The sequence below is a fragment of the Takifugu flavidus genome, chromosome 8, assembly GCF_003711565.1.
Source record: "Takifugu flavidus isolate HTHZ2018 chromosome 8, ASM371156v2, whole genome shotgun sequence".
NCBI classification, from domain to species: domain Eukaryota; kingdom Metazoa; phylum Chordata; class Actinopteri; order Tetraodontiformes; family Tetraodontidae; genus Takifugu; species Takifugu flavidus.
This window is the reverse complement of record NC_079527.1, coordinates 13,539,898-13,561,587: the sequence shown is the minus strand read 5'-3', so window position 1 is coordinate 13,561,587 and position 21,690 is coordinate 13,539,898. Positions and strand designations below refer to the sequence as shown.

At 44.0% G+C, this 21,690-nt stretch overlaps 1 protein-coding gene across 18 annotated transcripts in view; it reads left to right on the top strand.

The window, feature by feature from the left end:
• Positions 1-52: 52 nt before the first annotated feature.
• rap1gapa (RAP1 GTPase activating protein a) overlaps positions 53-21,690 on the top strand; it is a 37,167-nt gene continuing 15,529 nt past the window's right edge. For 2 of the 18 annotated variants that reach the window (XM_057040289.1, XM_057040299.1), the window contains exons 1-2: positions 19,399-19,670; positions 21,561-21,654. In XM_057040289.1, coding sequence (XP_056896269.1) covers positions 19,441-19,670; positions 21,561-21,654 — 324 coding nt within the window. In that variant the 5' untranslated portion in view covers positions 19,399-19,440. Of the gene's footprint in view, positions 71-7,162; positions 7,441-12,436; positions 12,473-13,544; positions 14,022-19,395; positions 19,671-19,754; positions 19,774-21,560; positions 21,655-21,690 lie in introns of those variants that run through there. The other 16 variants (XM_057040291.1, XM_057040293.1, XM_057040303.1 and 13 more) reach the window with 14 other exon arrangements.

The following is a 21,690-nucleotide window of genomic DNA, read 5'->3' as shown; positions in this document are numbered from 1 at the left end:
TCCTCAGCGCGGCGTCACGACCTCCCTGAATTCCAGCCGCCCTCAAACATCAGCGAAGACAGCAGCGAAGGTACTGTCTTCCCAGTCTGTGATTAAGTGTTTGCATGATAGCCAGTAAGTTATGATGAAAATCCGTTTGTAGACAGTTTAATGAGGACGGATCATCCCGACATTTGGCAAGTTTTGTTTTATTCATTCCGGGGACTTACAACGAGGTTTAAATCATGTTGTAGGCTATATGTAATATTGACACCTTTTACCCCATCTTAAAAATTGATTTTACACCTTTCTGCACGTTAGATCTAACAGTTTACTCTTAATTATATCTAATTAGTTTGTTTTTTAAAAACAGGCCTTTATCAAATATATGAACGCAGAATGTGGTTCTGGGGTCATAATGACTCTTTAAACTTGAAAGAACAGGAACAAATGATGGAGATGCCTTCTTTTTACTTGTTTATTATTGTATGTATTCGCTGAAATTGATAAAAACGTTTTGCTTGTGTTCTATTAGGGATATATATGTTTAATTATAGAATTCTCGCTTAGGTCAGGCAAGCAATGTTTGTCCCTCCTATTCTAGTCAAATGTTGAACAACCAAATGTGACATTTTATTCCTCCTCCCTTATTTATCAGCGTTTTGGAAAAGCATCCAGGTGCGTTTGACATTCAGGCAGTAATGTCACTTCCAGAGTGATATATGCACAGTATAAATGGTTTTTTGTGATGTTTGATGACAGAATGACATTTTCTCTAAATGCAGATGGAGATTATTTTCTCAAGGCCTTGAAAGGAAATCTGAGCATCACATTAGTGCAGAGTGCTTTCCTGTTGTTGAGTGCTGGGCTGAGTGTGTATCAGTTAAAATGAAAAATAAAAGGCCTACAGAAGCAGGGGATTAACTTCCGATCTCTTTTCCTCCATCACTTTGGGAAGAAAGCATCACTTTTTCAATGCTGCTCAATTAGAATCCAGTTATATTTACGCACTCTGTGATCATGCAGATTTAGATCTTTCTAAAATGATCTTGCTGTGTGAGCGTCCCCCAGTTCTTTCCTTCATCCTTTTCCTTTCATCTTTCTTCTCCTCCACTTCCCTCTTATCCTAAATCTGCCACTGGTTTCCGTGTGCAGCTCTTCTCTCCTTTTCCAGATGAGTGCCTCTGTCTGTGCCACTGTGCACTCCCTGGTTTGTGTGCAGTCCCTCTGCACAGCAGCCTCTTCTATTATTAAAGCTAATTAGACCCTGACTTTTTCAGCAGGGTGATATTTGGGTTTCCGTGTGCTGTGTGGGAGGATTTTTTGGTTTCCCTGCAGAAGATTTCATCCATTCTTTCAAATGAAGCTCAACAAACTTTGTTTTTCTAGATCTTCCTCGTGGTTCATTATTTGTGTTCCCATTTGTCATGAAGTGATTAAAAGTCAAAGGGAACATATGAGGGACTACAAGGTATCAGCTAATTGGCTGTTGAAATTGCCCCTGAGTGGAAGTTTGAATTCACTGTTGAATAGTGATTAATCAGATCTCATATGATAGGTAATTGGTCTCTAACTAATTAGGTTAAATCATCATTAGCCCAGATTAAGAAGGCTGTATTTATGGACAGCAGGTCTGACTGGATCTGATCCCTGTCGATGTTTGGTGTTTAAACAGAGCTGATGGGGGCATTTCTGCAATTTCTGTGCCCTTAAACCACCAACACAAAGGAATATGTGAATCACTGCGAGATCTTAACGGCTCTTCGTATCCTCCCTGAATCCATATTGGGTCGAGAATGTGAAACAATTTCAATTATTTAGCCAAGGTAATAAATATATGAACATTCCCTTCCATGTCATCCAACAGGATCTTAAAACCATTCACTTTTACTGAAGATTAAGTAAACCTGAAGACGGTCCCCATTCAATACTAGAACTAGATGCCAAGAAAAACCAGCACAAGCTTTTGGGCTCCATCCTGTCAGGTTCCTCGCAAGCTTTGCCAGGTTTCACATGGATTATTTATGCCTCGGTGTGTTCGAGGCCATCGGCTGCTTTTACCGTCACACATGTGGGATGCCCCCCTGGCTCTGTGTCAAACATGCAAGTGTGTGAAGATGCACCATTTCTACTGCTTTTCCCCCCAGCTGCAGTCTGATGACTGATATGTTATTAGGCTCTTCCGTAAATTACAGCCCTGCCTGTAATGTCGGTCTGTAATTAACACAGTGAGCTGGACAGGCTGTGATGGAGGAGCTGGTTGAGGGCAGCAGAGTAAGATCAGATGCTTCACTGACAAGATTCTGCTTATTTTTGTTGCGCCCTCCTAATTGTAGAGCAGTCGCGGCGGTGGTGCAGACACAGCAGCAAACAAACAAAGCGAGGGTGGTTATAAGGCATTTATTTAGAAATTGGATGCATGATTTTCCTCCCTGTTGAATTATTCATCTGCACGCTGCATTTGTGAGGCTTCTGTGTTCAGCTGGACCACTGCAAACTGCTTATTAGAGCAAAAGTGTGCTGCCTCTTTGACGGGCCTCTCTGAATGAGTCCCCCATCCCTCCCCACCTCTGTATCTGTGTTTTATTCTTAATATTCATCGCAAGCTGGCAATCACGCAGACATCAATTCGGCTTTTCATGGGTCTGCATGCATAATCGCTGGATTTTGTTTGAACTGGATTACTCACATCCATGACAACCACGTTAATATGCTTAACATTCTGCAATTAAAATAGATAGAATTCAGTGACCCTTTAATTTCTAATTTTCATGACCTCTCTTGCAAAGCAATACAAACAAATAAGAATCTTAAGTATTTATCCGTGTTATACGTCAGGTTAAATTTACCAAAGCACTTGGGAAAAATCTGATGTAGCCCCGTCACTGGCTGTGTATTCTTCACCTCTCTGGATCAAAAGCATAAAAAGACTCATTCATGTGCAAATTGTAGCCGAAGCATCGCGGTGAGGCTGGATTACCACTGACAGGAGTGAAAATTTAAAAGGTATGTTGTATATATGGCAACAAATCAGAGCAGATTTCTATTATTTCATGTTTTTGGAAGGGAAGCAAAATAAATGTTCTGGATTAGCCATGAAATCAGCACTAAACTCAGTGTTTTTTTCTCTCTGTAATGACTTAATATTGTATCTTTTCTGCTTCACTGAGCTGTATAATAACAGAGATGGGGACTCTGCGTTTATTGATTGGGAGTGGCAATAAAATTCCATAAATTGCTGATGCAGAATGGAATCTGGCTACATGATTCCTGACTGTTTTCTTGCTTTTCTCTGGCTGTCACATGCAAAGCTTTGCTCTGATGTTTGGACACCTGTTGTTCCCAGGCATCAGCTTGCGGCTCGTCTTTCACCCCCTCTGTCAACTCTGTTAGTCCTGTTGTGCAACTTTTACAGTTTTGGTCATCGGCAGGGTGTGCAAGGACCAAAACTTAAACCAGAATTGTGCAAATGAAAGCGTGACCAAGTTTGTTTGATGACAGAACAGCCGTGGATTTGAATTAAATTGTAATTTCAATAACATATCTTTGGCAACTGTTACTTTTTTCTGCACATTTGTTGCCTGATATCTAAGGTGAAATGCTCTACCACTGAAAGAGAGATAATATACAAGAGTTTAAATGAACTTTAATCTTTCTGCTGTAGAAATTAAGCGAATCTAAGTTTAACATAATTTATGTGAAAGACCAGCAGGCGGCGCAATTGGGCTGCATTCTTAGTACCCTTTGTGCTACGATCATTCTTATTGACTTTCTTGTCAAGAATTACAGAATCCTCACCTGGAATCAGTCTTGTCTGCATTTGTGATCTAAACCCCCGCCTCAAGCAACTCAATATTTCTCGCTTTTAAGCCTGTGTGTCGTGGCGATTCCCCTGGCGGCCTCCTGACGTGAATCCCTCCATCCATCACAGAGCTACCTGGGCCACAGCAGAGCGATAGCATGCCACTCCGGATCCATATAAAGTGAAAGAGATGATTATCTGCAACACAGATCAATAGTGATATGTCACCACTCCGCACTGGATCATAATTGGCTGAAAAAGATAGACTGTTGGGATTGATTTGTTTTAAAGTGGCTGCTTTCATCAGGTGTTAGGAGCTTGGAGGTATTACCAAACATCTCATATGATGCAGGTTTTAACCAATAAAGCGAGGGTACATGGAGCAGCTTAGCGGGATTCAGGTTGAGCAAGCACACGCCTGCTGTAATGTTGTGGTCCTCTAATGAGAAGCTATGAAAGGCCCCACAGTGTGCATGTGTGTATGCATGCATGCGTGTGTGTGTGTGTGTGTGAGTGTGTGTGTGTGTGTGTGAGCTCGCCTTGTTGGGTCTTGACAGGCACATGACTGGATGCTGGACTCAACCCATTCTTTGAACATGTCATGATTATACAGAAACAAAAGGAGAATTAATAAGTAAATTGGGGGAAATGTGGTTAAATATGATTTAGATATATTAACAAATTTCTCCTCACATCCTGCGTAGTGATTATAAAGTGTGATAAAGTTATTAAGCATCCTAATAGAGCTTCTGTTGTTTCTGTTGCTCTGGCCTTCAGTAATGACATCGGCCATGGCTTCAGTCCGCTTTGTCCGCTGCCTATTTTTCAAACCAAAACGCTCCTTCCGGATAAAGCTCCCTTTATTTCCCTCTGCTTCAAAGCACAATTGACCTTTGAATGTTCGCCCCCTTCAAATATTTGTATGGCACCACTTCCTCCTCAAAGTCACCCTCTTTAAACACCCACCTGTATGTGTCCTTGTTCAGTAAAGCATCTGCAAAATATTTTGAGTATACACACCGGCCATAGGTGACGTGTTCATGACCATACTGGATAAATATTGTGGAATGACTTAAGGGGCATTCACTGATCCTCTTCAGGGCTCTTTAAATTGAAACATTCACCACTATAAGTTGTTTCCAGTGGTGTTATTGTTATTATTACTAAGTCAATTATTATTGATTTGTGCACGCTGTGTTTTTCCTGTGGAGGGTATCCGCAGTAGATCACCTTTAATCTCTCATCACGACCCGGGGTTGGATTCATTGGACAATGATTTGATTTTTGCAGATATAACTGATTGAATTCCTGGGTATAAATTACTTTATCCAGCAGAATAAGTCATATTTGACCTTAAAACAAAAGGAATGTTACCATTTGTGTAAATGAAAAGCTGCTGAATGGATGCTTACAGTCAGGCAAGTTGCAGGAATTTCAAAATAAAGACATATCTTAGAACGATGTCAGCCAATAGTTGCTCTTGATTTAACTGATATTGCTCATTAAACATGTTGATATAGACTGATTATTACACCATAATATTTATTTGCTTCCAGTTTTGATTAAATAGCCAGCTTGAATAAACATTTGATTAATGTAAAGAAAACAACATAGTCTTCTTTTTATTTCTTTTTTTAAAAAAAAACTGCTTTGTGTAGCCAGGCAGAATATATATCCTAATGTTTTTTGGGGGGGTGTTGGTTCTGTGTTTGTACGGGCTTATCAGTAACATCTGACAACACAGATAACAGACACACAAGCTCCACTTATTTGGTTCCTCTGGAGACTCTTCTTGTCCACTTCCTTTAAAACAAAAGAGCAGCCAAAGCTCCAGGCCTCGCTCCTGAAGTGATGTGATTAAAAGCTGCCGTCTGGGCCGCTACCGTCCGAATGCCAGTTAATTAAACTGTCAGGACAACAGACAGGACTAAAAGCAGGACTACGACTGACCTTCTGGATCAATACAGTGGCACTTAAATAAAGGCAACGATTAACTGGCAGCCTTGGAATAAAGTGGCTGTATTGTTTTTTTTTAACTTTGTGGATACAGACTTAATAGTGCTGATGATTTGGTTTAGGTTTATTAACTTTTGGGATATGATGCAGTTTGACCACACAAACACAGAAGTATCAACTCTCACGTCAGAATTCCCCACAGCACTGATTTATCGTTATTAGAATTCAGACAGTTCAGATTATTGAACTGTTTCAACGCACACAGTTGCATCACTGAGATTTTCTGCGCAGTGCATTATGGGTAAGAAAAGGACTGATAAAAATGGGCCCTCATAAAAATTCTGGCTGCTAAAGGATTCCGCTTAGATGGTTCCGATCCATTTCAAGGTCTTTCCTTGAGCCAGAATGTCCTGTCTGGTGTGTTGGAATGCCTCCAGGAGGGGCTGGTTCAGGGTCGTTACCACCAACGGCGGAAACGGACTGAACGACCGAGATGAAATGTCTTTGGGAAATGGCAGAAATGGATGCTGAAAACGTGAAGAGATGATGTCATCCTCTATCAGCCTGATTGTGCTTGTTTGGTCGACACATTATTTAATTAAGTGCTTGTCTGCTCAGTTTGAGTGCTTTGCCTTCCATGGGTGAAGACTTCATTGGCCAGCGCGGAGGGATTAAGGTCACGGGCAGATATTTTTTTTATTCCATTCATCATTCACAACTAAAGACAAAATTAACAGCTGTCATCTTAAAAGGCTTTTAAGACACACGACTCCTGTGTGACACAGACAGGAAACAGCTTCTAATATAGTACAATTGCTTCGGATGTGACGGCCTGCTTGATAATTGGCTGCCGCTCCAGATTACAATCCCTCTTTATTAAATAATCCACAGCAGCTCTAATGCATGGCCGTTGCCAGTTTCGCAGCCTGCTGAGGAGTCTGTCTCAAGGCTGCGTGCCAGCAAAAGCACCGGGAGAGATGAATGAACAGATTAGAGATGTGTTTAGAGGTCATTGCTGACAGCATGCTGCAGTATAAAGCTTCTAACCTGGGGCACGGCCCTGCGATTACGGCATTTGTGAAGACTGACGTTTCTCTGATGCCTACAGCTTGTTTGACCAGCTGCCTGTCACTGACAGAGAGCAAGAAAACTGTTGCAGAACTTGTTTTGAGCAAACCGACACATTGGCGAGTACTCTGAATTTTTCCTCAAGGTGTTTCCACTGCTTAGATAAGTAAACACTACCTTTGTCCCTGAAAAAAAAAACTCTACATAAAAAAACAAAACACAAAGGAAGGCCTGCACTGTCTCCCGAGGTCCACAAAGGTGAGGATGTTCAGAAGAGCGCTGCTCCTCTCCGGGTTCCCAGGGAGACGGAGGCGTTCGGCAGCCCCTGCTCCTGCCCATCCCCCGTCCTCCCTCATCCTCTTGCCTTTCCCGTTTGTGAAGGAGGCGTGTGAGCACGGAAGAGGCAGGGCGCATTAGCTGCATCTACGGGAGTGGAAGTCAGACGACAGGGAAAGCATACGAGCGTACGCACACAGACACGCACACACTCTCTCTCTCACGCACACACACATGCTCAGTCAGCGTAAGTGAAACAAGTGCTGGCTGCGTTCAGCGCTGAGTTCCCTGACTCACTGCCATCCATTAGCCGGCATGCCGCAGAGAAAGAGGAGTTTCACTTTTGGAGCCTATGGAGGGTAAGAGTGTCTATTTTGATCATTTCCAGGACAATTAAACCCCCCTCCGCCCACAGGCGTCTCATTTGTGTGATCGGTAGTGTGTGACATTGGCGCTATATCTGTTTTTCCCCTCTGTTTGTTTGATGACAGTGCAGATTCTGCGTCTGTGTTGGTGCCCACATGGTTGAAATGCCATTACATGAAAAGCTTTTGTCATGATCGTCTGGTTCATTTGCTCTGACAATGTCGGGCTCACTGGCCAAATGTTCCGCTCTGTACTGTCGCGACAAGGTGTCAGAAGTAGAAACATTCATAAAAAAAATAAATAAATACAAGGCGAAGAGTGGAGGAATATATCCCAGGAGCCGTGACTGTGTGTGTGTGTGCGTGTGCGTGTGTGTGATTAAAACCCAGCTAGTTGTTCTGTCTGTCCAGACTTTCCAGGATTGTGAGGGACGGACACTCAGCAGAGCAGTTCTCAGTGGTCAGGAGGTGAACAGGTGTCCCGACATAACAGCATGCCTGACTATATTTAGTGGTGTGTTTTGTGTCTGTTTTCACATGCATTTGTACGAGCTCGTCCCCAGAAGGTCTGAAAATAAACCATTAGCCAACATCTAGCAGAGACGGCACTTCAAGATGACTCGGCTCAGCTGTGCAGCAATCTCAGCAGAGTTGCTGTAATTGCTGTCAGTTCGCGTGACAGACACCAAAAACATCTATTACGCGGCAACGGCGAACCTGAACCGATGTCAAAGTGGTCGTGTTTGGGCTGCACCGTCGTGGCTGCAGGTGGAAGCTGACAGTGATGCAGTTTTCTCCCATTTGGCCCCATTTAGATGTTTGTGCGTGGCTACAACTGCCTATGATATATGTGCTTGTATATATGTGCAATCCTGCAGCCAGAGCAAGTTCCTGGGAGGTGTCCCTGTAACACCAGACACTCCATTAGCACCAATCCTTCATGAGGGATGAGCCCATTATGGTTCCATACCACAAAACCCAGGGTTTTTGTCGTGGGCTGGAAAATAACGTTTTTGTTCTTGTGACCATGTTTTGATGTGTCACGGTGGTTCTTTAACAGGTGATCCGTAGAACACGGATCTTCTTGGTATCATCCAAACAAACTCAGGCTGCCCTGAATCATCCTTAAATACAGCAGCGATTCGTAATTCCAGGATCCAAAATTGTGGCTGTTTTACTGGATGTTGTAAATACGGGCTGACCCCGATGTTAGCGCTGTAATCTCTCATAGATTAATGTCTTCCTCTGAGTCTACAAGCTAGTTTAATATCAGATGTAAGAGCTCAGATCAGATTTAACAGCTACTATGCAAAACAGGAAGGAGTCAGACTGTTCAGTAATGTGTACAGACTTGTAGTTGCAATTCTCCGGTCAGCTGATCTGAAAGTGTCATTCCTCCAGATAAACAAGACAACAGTGGAATATGTGTGTTTCTGCACCGTTAAACGAGGCGCTTGATCCACAAGACTGTGTCAATGTGAGATGCAGGAGAGGTTTAGGTTTTTCCCACCACACTTTAGTGGCCGAACATTGTCCAAAGGTCCCTCGCAGCAGCCGAGCAGTCGCACACAGGGCTCCTTCTGTCCAACAAAAGCAAATGTTTGCATTACAAAAGATGATTAGAAAGCACGGCAGGGCTGCTCGAGCACCGGAGGCCACACAAGTGCCCTTCGGAGGGCAGGGGCAGAGCAAACAGGAGATGTGGGGCGTCCAGAGAGCTCTTCAGGGCCCGCTCAGCAAGCCCAGCTTGACATTCATATTCACACTGGTAACTCATCCATGAGAGGGACAGCAGGAGCAGGAAGATAATTATCTTCACGCGTCCACAGCATCTGTGACCGCTTTTTGCTCAGTTTAGTATAAGAGTTTGCTAAAAGTTGATTAGTTGATTCCTATGAGTGTGTGTCTGTGTGTGTCTGTGCTATGTCACACACTGTGTCTTACTGTACTGTAGCTAAATGTCCTCATTCAGCGATTCCACATCAACCTTTTTGTCAATAGCTTCATTCAGGCCAAACTAAGTCACTGTTTTTTTCTTCAGCCACTAAATTTGGACAGTGTTATTTAACAGTATTTCTTATTGCATCACGATTTTATACAGTATAAATATACTGTCTGACATTTAGGGCTGTAAATGCTTTACTCTTATTTGATGTTTTTTTTTTGTTTAAATTCCAAACTTACTGGTTCCTTTTTTATTCCTCCCTGAACGGCAGCTTTAAACACTTCCAGAACTTCCAGAACTGGTCCTGAAACCATTCTGGAGGGAAGAAAAGAATTCCTGTCCTTGGTTTCTTAGGATTATTCCATTGTTATCCACGCTGGGAAAACCAACCACATTGTAAAGCGAATCGGCTGTTGTTCGCTCACTGTGTTTTTGTTTCAGTGCTGTGGATGAGGGATGTTTTCAGTAATTAGACTCGCAATGCTGGTTATTACAGACAAAAGTCAATCATACGACGTCCCAATACACAAGCAACAGGGTTGTTTTCCCCGATAATTATGACACAGCCACGAATAAAAACTTCAAACGTTCCCCCCGACAAACAATTATCTCAAATTCATGTTAACCTCGTCTTTCCGCCTGCTCCCATAATGCAATAATTGAAGAAAACCAAACCCAACCCAACCAACAGGCTGGAGCTTCACTCTGGAGTCATCTAATATGATTTGTATTTGACATAAACGTGATTGTGTCCGTCTGAGTCATAATTGCTGTGCTTCTTATATTTCTGACACAGAATTAGCACTGCAGGAACATGTTACAGCTGATTAATACCCAAACAACAAATTTATTAAGCTGGATTTCTTTCCAGCCGACTCCTCATTCTGGTTTAGTGGCCAGATGGAATAAATGACGGAGCCACTGACTTTAAATGTAAATATGGGCATAAATGCTGAGCTAATAAAACAGTTTATCAAGGTTGGAAGAGGGAAAATGTGGCTGCCTGCATTGTTTGAGGAGTCTTTCTATATAGTTAATTAAAAATCCCGACACCTGAAAGGTCATCGACCTGTACATGACCTTTTTTTAATCTGCCCAGCAAATCAGACAGCAATGCGGCTCTTATTTTCTGATTCAACCAGACATTTTTCTTTTTATCTCTTACCTCATTCCATCTGCGTTAGATTAGCACCAGCAACACGCCTTTTGTGCTCTTAATGAATATTTCATGCATGTTTTATATCTTACTCAACAGCAGCCTTCAGCGGCTCGGTCTCGTCCGTGAGCTTGTTCCTGGTGTTTCTGCTCGGAGCCTTCATTCGGATACAGACACACCCAGGTTGATTTTATTTGATGGGAATTCTGTGAAACGTGAGAATAGATTAGCCCCGCAGGATGAAATTACGGAAATTGCAGACTGAGATCAAATTACACGTGAAAACAGCTTAGCCTCTTTATGCGCAGGAACAGGAGAATCGTTAAAAAAAGAAACGTTATTTTAGTATTTTCTCATTTGTATTCAATTCACAGTGGAATTAAATAGTCGTTTTGGATCAGGCTCAGTGAAATGATCGCCGCTGGTGCATTTAACATGTAACAGCATCATGAAATCCATCTCTGTGACACAATCTGTCATGTGGAGGTTGGGGATTGAGACTGATGAGCAGAGTTCTGCACTGAGGGAAATCAGGCGACGACTGACTGTAACAGCACGAGTCGGTTGATTCCTGACTCCACAGTACAGCGAACAAACAAAACCTCTGGGGCCTAATTGCTCCCACTGACACACTTAGATTAGGGAAGTTTTAAACTCTCATTCATACTTTCAGAATTAGTCACCACCAAAGCTGAAGTGTAACCTCTTTTTGGTCACAACAGCACTTCTTTGGGGATTTCTCACATTTCATGAAGGCTAGAGGGTTGTTTCAGGACACAAGTGGAAGATTGTTCTTTAATTATAAAGGCAGTATCCTTTCTTTCATGGGCTGGTGTGTCATGGAAATTTGTAACTGTCAGGATGACGGTTCGTCTGTGACATGTGGTGGATGGAAAATCAGCAGTTTTGGCTTCAGGGATGAAGCTGTTATTGTACAGAGGGACACATCACTGCAAGAGGAACAAACAGAGCATCTAAAATGGACCTCACAGCCTGAGGATTGTATAATGTGATACCACTGTGCTGCAATATCAGCCTGAGAATTTCCAAAGGGGTCACTGTCGCTACCGCAGGCGGCTGCAGGAGCAGCCAGAAATATATTAGACACTATGTTTTCTCTGTGTCAACACCAGCCATCACAAGAGACCAGCAGTCATGAATTATTCACCGCCATAATCCGAAAGTTGTCAAGTGTCAACAATATTATTAATGGAAGATTTAAATCTGAACACATCCAGCATGGGATAATGATCAATGTACTTTAAAAAAAATTAAAAATTAAAAAGAATAACAGCATTCAGTAATTGATAATAGGATTGTCTTAACTTGCACTGCGGTCTTCGTAAACACATTTCTACTTGTTAATAGGAACTGCTGAGGTGCAAATTTGTTGTGAATTTCATTCAGAAGAAACCAGGTGCGACGTGTCTCTTTTACGAACAGCGCCCTCTGCTGGCGATGACGCCGCTCTGGCATTTTCATCATCTGTGGCTGACGTCATGGCCGATTACTGCCTCAAATAGTTCATCCAGAGTGACTTAAGGACAGTGTGCCGCAAAGAAAAGATTCGGTTTGACTCTGGGAACACACGTCTAGTAATCATCCTTTATCCTTGGGAATGCTGTTTCACCAGATGGCTGGGTTTATTCAGGGAAACGCTGCCCACTACCAAACCAGTCTCCCCCGTTTCAGTGCTGTTTGCATCTCATACTTTAATTAGTCAGCACTTCTTTCCCCTCCTTTTGCATATTGTTTTAAAATGCATTCTATCAATATTAGTTTTTATAAGAATTTAAAACTCACTTTAGTGCCAAGAAGAAACTTTGTAAACTTTGCAGACACATATTATTATGCTTTATTTCTAATTTCTGTACCTTTGTGTGTTTTAGAGTGGACAAGACTTTCTCCAAGGCCAGAAGTCTGTGGTAAGTTTCTTTTTTTCATTCTCATAATAATGTCACAGTTGATTTTTCAGACCATCACAAACTGCACTGATCTTTTCCACTTTAACATAAATAGTGTTCCACATTATATAAAGAGGTTTCCTGGAAACTGAGCGGCTCTTCAAAATGCTTAACATAGTACAGCATCTTTGTTTTTTACCATCTCCTTTAGCTAAGGATGAAAATAAAGACACTGAAGCATGTTTTTCCTTTTTACATGAGCACAGAAATGACACACATTTGCACACTGTGTCACTGTTACTGCAGTCACCGTTGAAAAGGATTTCTACCTGTTTCTGTCGGTCTGTTTAAGTCACCTTGGAATCCTGAGTGTAAATAATTATATTGCACTGAAAGATTTAATTTTATTTGTCTCGTGATCTCATGTTTTGTTCTCGTTTGGTCTCCTTGATCGAAGTAGCTCAGAACTCATCTGGCAGAATTTCTTTTCTTCTTACTTGTCCCCCTGAATTCTCTTGCTTCCTCTCGTCTACACTCAGTCTTTATTTTTGTTATTCATCAGAAGTTTCTTCTTTTCACATTGTTGCGTTTGATTTAGCGTCCTGTGGCATAGATAGATGGATATTAGTGCAGAAGCATCGTTCTCTAAGCGGGTGTTCAATTTCACTGATACAAGCAGGCCTGTTTGGCTTAGTAAGGATGATAAATGAGTCAGTGGAGGGTGAAGCAGATGGGCAGCGCTGGGGAAACAGATACCCAGTCTCTCCTGCCGTCTCTGCAGTGCTGGCACGGTTGGAGTATTGTTGTGTGAGAGGCACGTGCAGCCAGGCAGGAAGCTGAGCACGCAGCACTCACGCCAATGCAGATATAGCACCTTCAGCACAGTTGAGGTGCAGCGTTATGAGTGCTCGGCTCTCTGCTCCCTCCGTCTGACTGCAGTAGGTTAAATAGTGCCTTGCTGCAGTGTCAACAAACCTTCCCTCTGGAATACAGATACAGGAGGATCTCTTCTGACTGGGCCTTCTTAGCAGGGGCTGGGTTTGTTTGCAGAGACTGCAGTCTGCCCTTCGGGATTGCATCTGGCTTTAACAGAGCTGCAGCACACACAAAGGAAGGGGAGAGAGAGGGGACAGAGGACAATCTAAAAGAAGATACAATATCACAGAAGATCACATTTGCTGGTGCAAAAGGAGCAGGAAAGAAGAGATGGAGCGAGTGATGGGGTGTGATGATTCAGCACAAGCTCTGCAGAACCGAAGTTATTTCGCTGTCACATCGGCCTCTCTCCCCGTTTTCATCTCCATCTTTAAAGGAAGTAGAAATTCAGCCAATTCCTAAAAGAGTTTGAATCCCATTACCTCATCACGGCAGGATGATTTCTCACGAGTAAATGTGTGATATTAGGATAAGAAAGGGTCAGGAGGTGGTCAAACGGGGAGCCCAAATCAGAAAAGCTTCTTTTAGCTGAGGTGTGTTTTGGATGGAAGTCAGAAACCATCAGAACTGCGTCGGCACATCCCAACAAAATGCCGTGCTCCCCTTTCCGATTCGGAAGGCCAAGAAAATTCTGGTGAGTCCTCTTTTAACCTGCTTGAAGTGTTGCTTTGTTGCCGCTGCATCAACTCACAGTTGAGGTCAAAAATAGATTTCATGCAACAGCACAGTCGTGTATACAACAATACTCACTAGTGATGTTTCACTGTTTGTCAGTATGTTAAGAAAGCATTAAAAAATGCAACTGAAACTGCTGTTATTGTTCATCTGGGCAACAGAATGCATTTTGTTTGTCTGCGATCATGACCCACGAGCAGTGGCAGCGTATTTATGACTGTTACTCAGGGTTTCTTTAGTTTTGATCGATCTGCTCTTGTTGATGGGGAAATATGAAACATTCATCTTGCATGTGGTCATTGTGGGTCACGTCCAACAAACGAATGATCCTCAGGCCGCGCCGTGCTCTCCGGGGAAGCCTGTAATTGGTGGTAATCCTGTCTTCCTAAGCTCCCCTGATGGGAGGAAATGGCAGAGGAGAGTTAGTGTGGATAATGGCCACACTCGTGTTGTATAAAAGCCCTTCTCCATGCACAGACAGACGTACGCCCTGATGCTTCACCGTCTCTGGAGCATGATAGATTATTGTTCCAGGGTGACCATTTTATTACTTCCTGACCAGCTTTTAATCCACCGGGCTTATCTATGCGGTGGAAAATTCAATGGGGTAGAAGTTCATTTTATGATGTCAGAATTTCATTTCTGACATTTATGCTGTCTCTCAGAGTACATTATACGCTCTAAAACACAGTGTTCCTGATCTCTGCTGATAACTCTCAGCTTCCCGGCACAAAGGTCCATAATTCCTCCTGTATGACACATTTGGGGGGAAATCATTTTGAACTCTTAAAACATACTGACTCATATCAAATTGTGATTGACATGGCTTGTCATTCATTTTATTTGATGCTGTCTTAATTTCGGGCCCATTTTGTCCCTTTCCTCTCCTTTTTTTCCCCACATCAATATTAAAGAGGTAACCCTAAAAACACACTTCTGTCATATCCGCTGATTTCCCAAGGGATGTCGCCCTGCATCAACCTTCGCCGTGCGCAGCCACAGCGCCACAGAGCCGAGGCGGGCGTCGCCTCACCTGTGCATGCTCATCATATGTCGAGCCACACTGTCAGGAGGAGGGGCTGTGGAGGGAGAGAAACCTGTCAGGCTGGATTAGACTGTACCGACACTGCATGAGTCTCCCGCTGTCGGACCAAATATAGCTCCGAAGCGACAAGTTCGCCGCTGCGCCCACCAGCCTCAATAATCCAAATCCTCACACGTCATTTACGGACAAGCGCAGACGCCAGATGTCTTAACACCCTAAAACTCGGTGGTCAGGTGACAGCAGGCTGAGGAGATGAGCAGGTTTAGTGCCAGACTGCTTCGGCGGGAGTCTCTCACTTCATCTACCTGACTCCCTCCATCCCTCCATCCCTCCAGGGATGGTCTCTATTCACTATTTCCCTATTTCCATGGACGTGCACATCTCTGAGTATATACGTTGGTCTGTGTTTATGTCTCATGGACACCTGTTATGATGGGGCTGGGATGTTGCCCGATCAGATGGCTGTTTTCCCCGATGAGGCGGATGTCTGCCTCATAGATCATTCTGCATGAGGTTAAATGTCAGTCGGTTCATCTCTGATAATGAGGAGCACATGATGTGCCCACTGCTGTTGAGAAGGCACATCTGCATGGATGGCTTTCCCCGGGGGGGGGGGTTACTTGCAAAGTCTGGCCGGTGACAGTGTGCGCGCGACACATTGTGAGGAAAGCTAGGTGGAAATAGGGACTTATTGGCACAGAGAACATGGTTTATTCAAAGACACCTGCTGTACTGGGCCGCCTAATGCATACTGAATACAGGCCAACTGTCAGAGGCTGAGGGTTCAAGAGAACCCATCACAGTCTCCTCACGCTTCACATATTTTATTTTTAAATTCCAAGCGTGTGGCATTTGATTCTAAAGCCATTTGGTATTTTCCAAAGGTACTGTGAGAATTGAGGGAAACGGAATGTCCGGAGTGTTTATCCGCACATCAGGGAGTGAAGCACCGAGGATGATCATTTGAGTCTCATCGGAATGAACAATATGAATGAGGAAAGCATTGAAATGCTATTGATTATCAAGAAACTTGATGAGTTTGTTTGTGATGGTAATGTCTGGAGAGACGATTTATATGTGTCACACATTTTTTGAGAAGGAATTCAGTTTTATTTGTGTAAGATACTATTTCACAGTTTGCTATAGATGTTGGTACCCATTTCAGAATCAGAATCAGAATCAGGGTACTTTATTGATCCCTTTAGGGGGTGTCCATTAGGGAAATTAGCATCTCCCCAAATAAACGTACAGCACTGTTTAAAATATTAAAAATAATAAAAATAAAATAGAATAAAATAAGAAATAATATAGAACAAATTAAAAATAGAATATAAATATAAAACTATAGAAATGTAAATAAATTAACTGAATGAATGAATGAACTGAATGAATGGATGTCCCAGTATTATGTTATTGCAGTGTTGTTCCAGTCCTTCTGTTGGCCCTCCTCCCCCCCAGTGAGGAGTTGAACAGTCTGATGGCTCGGGGGATGAATGAGTTCCCCACTTACTCTCTGATGAGACCAGAACAATAAAGGCTCACAACATATTGTACAGATTTTATATGTACAATATCAGCTGCACAGTCCAGTTTTTAAGCTGAAAACTACAGATTCTCCAGCTGGAGAAGATTTCCTTTGAGAGTTAAAGTGCAGCTGGATGCACACAGAACAGGTCAGTAATACGAGCACCGCTGGGAGAAATGGATTCACACCAGAGGCAAACACTCTCCCCTCTGAGTGTTCAGATCAATTTGGGGTGGGGGGGAGTCCTGAGAAAAACGGCAATTCCAGGGTCCATTTGTGTGGTAATTCAGTGCACACGTGTTTGGTGTAGCCCTGGCTCTGTGCGCACTAATGTGGGAGCAGGTGTTTTTCTCTTTGTGATAAGAGGTCAGTCTCTAATATACGAACTCTCAAGTGCCAAGACTGTAATATAATATACGTTGACTGGAGGAGTGTAGCACCAGGGGGGTCACTGAGTCACAGCTTGGTTTATTCTCTAAAATTCAATTTGATTTTAAAACAGTAAACACCATCGATTTTAGTGATCCCTGACATTTTAAAGATTTTTCCTGTAAATGTATTTATGGTACCTGAAGAACCACCCGCTCACCCATTGATTTGGCTTCCATCAGGCCAAGGTCTGTTTTGCTTTTGGATTTTATACCAACACTTGCTGGCAAATCTTGCAAAAGCACCTGCGGTTTTATGAAATATTCCTCACGATTCAAATGAAAATCGGTCAAATCCCCACAGCAGAGCCGGGGGTGGGAGCACTTTGGCGCTCTGCCTTTGCCTTGCAAATAAACTCACGAGGAAATGCTGTCGATTTGTTTAAAAGAGGTTGGAAGGTTTCGAGAACTCAAGACCAACAGACTCTTCACCTATTTAATATTAACTAAACAGCTTGTGGACTCATCAGAGGTCAGCCATGGATAAGTACCTTTTAACCTCTGGGATAATTGGTTCATTATGCATTGACGCATTATTGCAGAACAGCAGCCTCCAGGAGACCTTTGACATCCGTCTTTGTCAGGAGCGTTAGACCTTCACAGTAACGGCCCCCAGAGGCCTCTGGCCATACTCTGCGTTCACACTGAGGAATTTCATCAGGAGATTTTACCAGGTCTTTTTACTGGCAGGATCACCAAACAGCAGGTTTGAGAGACAGTCGGGTGGAGTCCCTGTTGTCAGGGTTGTATAAATATCACGCCTCTTCATCCGGGTTTATTTATCATCATCACTGCCACTCCCGGCTGCACAGTGTTGCCGAGGTTCTACTGTAGGCAGACCCAACCCTCTCCAAAACAGCTAATCCCCCCCCATGATAATAACACCCGGCTGGATTCAGCTTATCTGACTCGACCCCGGCGACAAATAACTGAAAACCAAAAAGTGACACAAAGGCCGAGAAGAGAGGAGAGTTTCAGGGCAGCGGGACTTCTCTGGAAATAAAGGTGTGAGTGGGAGAGGAGGTGGGGGAGCCACAGGCAATTTCAGCAGGCTAATGGGAAGGGAATCCCTGCCAGCGAGGCCTGGTCTGGGGGGATTTATTGCAGAGGACGCCGGGGCTGTCGGGATATTATTAATTGAACAGCAGCTATCTTCCTTTACAGGACAGAAAGAACGGAGCGCATGTGTCCAGGATCTCATCCTGTTGTGGGATTAGAGAGTTTTGCCAGTGTCGACTGCTCAGACCGCCACCCTCAACGCCACGTGGCTCTCATGTGACGGCAGCTTTAACGATGCATGTCGACACCCTTCAACATGCAAAATCTGGCCCTCTTATCTGCTTTTTAATCTGTCAGCATTTCATTTTTTTTTTCAAACTGATCTAATCTCTTCCGAAAAAGGAAATCCTTTGTGTAACATCTGCATCCTTTGCTCAAGGGTTTTATCGTGGGAGAGAGTTAGAGATTATTGTCCGTCTGTTGCGGGACGCCGCCATAAATGACGGCTAATCTGGACAAGTTTTGGCCGATGATTTAATATGGTTGTTTTCACTGGTGTGCTTTGGGCAGTGAGAGGATTATCAGTCGTGTTTATCACAAAGCAGTTCCTAATGGTGCACAGTATGACGGCCGTGGCGTAATCCCTCGTTATCTTTTCAGATACACTTGAGTTCAGGGCACTTGCTTCTTCATTCGGGGCTGGTACAGGTGAGTCAACACGCTTGCTGTTATTTTGCAGGGATTTATTGGGGAAAATGCAGCATTGGTGGCATTAGTCTGGGACTGCGGATGGTGGCTTAGTCCAGGAGAAGCACATGTCACTGGGGATTGAATGAGACTCATTACAGTAATTAAAAAGCTTTCCACACGTGCTTTATCATCTCGTACAATGAGGAGGCTGTAAAACCTGCTCACCTTTGGGGGCTTAATGTTGGACATAATCACCATGTTCTAGTCATATCGTCATGAACATGGGTGTGTGCTGGATGGCAGTTTTACCCGACACATGACCGATGTTGTTGCCACAGCAACGTCCCCAGCAGGCTGAGGAGAGCGTGTGAAGATTAGAGGAAACTCCGCGTTACTCCAATCTCGCCCTTTTTCATTCAGAGCAGTAGACTTCAGCTGTCCCCAAGGACGGCGATAAGGGGGGCGTGCTCTGCTTTCAGGGGATGAGGATGCTAGTGGCTGGTGGATGCGCAGTTTGGAGTTCCGGGTTTTCAGCCAAGTGCCACATCATGTGTGTGAATAGACAAAGAGGGTGGAGAAAGAGGAATTGAGAGCGCATATGTGTGTATGAGAGACTGTGTGGGAGGAGAGAGACAGCGAGTGAGAGAGAGAGAGAGGCAGAGAGGGGGAGGGAGAATCAGCAGTGGAGAGGATGCTCACTGGGAATGTGTGGCAGACCAAAGAGCCGAGAGTGAGACCAGCAGGTGCACGGCTGACGACAGGGCAAGTGAGCTGGCTGACACTCCAGAGTGTGAGCGGAGAGGAGCAGATTACAGGGAGCAGAGGGAAGGAGAGGAATCCAAAGCCTTGGCCGGAGGGGGAGGCAGTGACTCACCCATCCCGCCGCTGCCGATCACTGTCTGGACTCCGGATGCTGGGAGAGTAAGTTTTGCCATTGTGCTCCGCGCAAGACATCAGTTCACCCGGATAACGCCCGCGCCTTCCCCACACGGCTGATTTGTGTCGCCCCTCGCTACCCAGCTGGGTGGGTTATGTAATTTGTTTTGGTGTCAGGATGTAGCTTAGAGCTGCAGCTCGATCAGCGGGAAGGTTTACGTGGTAACGCCGCAGAGAGCAGGCAGGTGTGCGCGCTCGTGCGCGTGCATGTGTGTGTGTGTGTGTTTGTGTGCGCGAACAAACAAGTTGGAATTTTTTCTGTCACTTTCTCTCTGACGTGCGCTTTGATCCTGACACATTCGTTTATGTCTTTGCGTCAGGTACAGCGTGTCCTTTCTATTCCTGGGAAACACAACCAAAAAGAAGCGGTTTTCATCCGGAGGAACTAAGCTCCCTTTTCTGGCTTCTCTTTTAGATCTTCTTTAAAGCTCTTTGTGGTTTGTCAAGCAATATGTTTCTGTTATTTACTGACTAATTAAAAAAGTTACAGTCTCAGTCAAAATGAAGAACAGAAATAGAAACTGTGTGTGCACATTGTGTGTGTGTGTGTGTGTGTGTGTGTGTGTGTGTGTGTGTGTGAATTGCGCTCATCTATTGTGTATTAGTTATAATTAAGAGTTCATGGCAGCTGATGCCCAATCATGTCCTGACCCCCTCCCCGGGGGAAACTGCTGCCAGGGCTCCTCTCCTGCCTCACATGAATCAGCCCTCAGTGAGAAAATGCTGGTGTTCTCTGTTATTACCCTTCATTTCATTTCCACACTTCTGGACCTTGTTTGACTGAAGACGCTCTCGTTGTGTAACAGCTGAATGTTAATGATTTATGATTCCCCTTCTCTTCCCCATGTGATCCTGATGCACCAGATTCAATAACTTGGCCACTTTCTCTCTCGCGTTGCTCTACATTTGCTCATGTAACTGATTTCTGTGTCAGCAGCATCTTAGAAGGAGGATTAATCTTTGAAGGTGCACTGAAATGCTCTTTCAGCGCGCGTATTTATTTGCATGTGGAGCGTGGTGCAGCACCCAGCAAGCATGGGTGTTGTACATCGTTCATCATGGCGGGTGCTCCCTTCTTTGATCATCCCACGGAGGGCTACGCATTTTTCACTTTTCATTATCACACTCCTCTCAGGTCGGCTTTCGTGCTCATCGATTGGTCTGTGCATTTCAAATAGATTGCATTAATCAAACAAATTGAAAGCCTGCTGCGCAAACGGGCCAGTTGTCAGTGTCAATAAGGGCTCCATATGCAGCGGGGGTATTGATCAGTGATCCCGTGGAGATAAAGCCGTCCTGCCATAGATATTGAGTTTAACGCCAGGGCTGCATTCAGCGCCGCTCGACTTTGGGAAGAGAGATGTTCCCTTTGAATGAGAGTCAACAGTGGGAATTGGGTCCCTCAATCCCTGAAGTGGTTTTTTAAATCTGAAGACTGGCACTGTGGAAAATAATTCCCTGTCAAAAATAAGACACATGTGGAATAGGTGGAATAAAACATTTTGATATGAGTGTGTGCGTTACAGATCCAACAGGTTCAACACTTTATTACCAGGACTCAACAGAACAGATGGTTCCCTGGAGTTGCTGGCTGTTCCTTAAATATGTAGCCTTTTCTTGATTGGCATTAAAGTCCAGATTTGAGCATATTTTGCTAATTTTTATGCACCTCCTTTCTTGGAGGGAAGATCATGGAAAATGTGGTTTTTCTCTGGCGCTAAACTGATTGAAATGCACCCCACGAGTCTTCATTCTGCGGCTAAATAAGACCAGCAAACGTTTCCCGGGGTGCCTCCTTTTGATGTTGGTCGTGCTTGATCTCAAGCTGAGCAACCTTCTCTGACCGAATGTTCTTCTGCATTTGTCTCATTGAAGGAAACAAGATGGGACTGACTCGAAAATTTCTGCGACGCTAGAGCCGCAGCTGCTCCAGCCCACGCTCTCTCACAGCACATCACCAGTCCAAAAGGTAGGAGGAGGCTGGGGGGAGGGATGGGTGGCTTGA